The following is a 1,002-nucleotide window of genomic DNA, read 5'->3' on the forward strand; positions in this document are numbered from 1 at the left end:
CATCCCTAAAAAAACAGAACAATTTTGATCCCATCCCTCAAGTTCTACTTGATTTACCACTTACTTGTTCTGAAACATCTCCAGCGCCCGCTCGTCTTCCGCATTCATCTTGATATCGTCGAAGAAGTCCTGTCCGTCGACGTCGGCTTCCTCACGGTATTCCTCATCCGATTCGTCTGATGAAGCCGCATCACCCAGCCGGTGCCGTCTCTTTCCGGAAGCATTGGCAGCGGCGACGGACTCGGCCAGGGATGGTCCAAACGAATCGCCCAGTATGTTAAGCTCCGCCTGCTGTTTGCGGGCTTGTTGGAGAATCTTTTTCGTGGCTCGCGAATCGACAAAATCCTCTTCTTCGGCGCGCAGTCGAATCTTGGGTGCCTTCGGTTTCTTCGAGACCCGGCCCTCGTTCATCTGATCTCCGAGCGACATTTTTGGACCTGTAAGGCCTTTAATGCGGTGTGCTTTGGACTTTCCCATATTTTGTGTATACTTTTTCACTATTTTAATAAAAATATGCACTAAACAAGTGAAACTGATTCGCGTACCGTGAAGAAAAATCGCAAATATTTATTCAAAACAAAACCGCGTGATGATTTTTGACAGATTCAAATTGAACGAAACTTGCGAGATGCATGAGCGTACTTTTCGTTGAGCTGTGGGGGCAAACAACTCATACACGGTAACCAGAATATACTCTTTTAGGACTATAAAGTACGCATAATCATGGAAAAGTGGAACTACAGTGAACGTTCGCTAATTGGGGTTTTTCTAGTTGGGGCGCTTTTTAGTTGGGGGTTCGCTAATTGGAGCGAAACCCAATTAAAAAGCAGCTAAACGTCAGAATGTGATGTCAAAAACGCGTTGACGTTTTGTTTCCGTGTTTGGCGGGACCGATTTTGCTGGCGCGTAAAATTTTCTTTTGTTCAATGCAAAATGTAAACAACATTGACCGAGCCGGTGACAAGCGCGGTGTCATCATCATCAATAGACATAGACCGCTGT

General features: G+C 45.7%; 1 protein-coding gene across 1 annotated transcript; it reads right to left on the reverse strand.

The window, feature by feature from the left end:
• Positions 1 to 29: 29 nt before the first annotated feature.
• LOC134202250 (bystin-like) lies at positions 30 to 587 on the reverse strand. Its single transcript, XM_062677295.1, has one exon. The coding sequence runs from the start codon at positions 475 to 477 to the stop codon at positions 61 to 63; it is 417 nt and encodes a 138-aa protein (XP_062533279.1). The 5' UTR covers positions 478 to 587; the 3' UTR covers positions 30 to 60.
• Between the last annotated feature and the right edge of the window lie 415 nt (positions 588 to 1,002).

This window comes from Armigeres subalbatus, unplaced genomic scaffold (genome assembly GCF_024139115.2).
Source record: "Armigeres subalbatus isolate Guangzhou_Male unplaced genomic scaffold, GZ_Asu_2 Contig1112, whole genome shotgun sequence".
NCBI classification, from domain to species: domain Eukaryota; kingdom Metazoa; phylum Arthropoda; class Insecta; order Diptera; family Culicidae; genus Armigeres; species Armigeres subalbatus.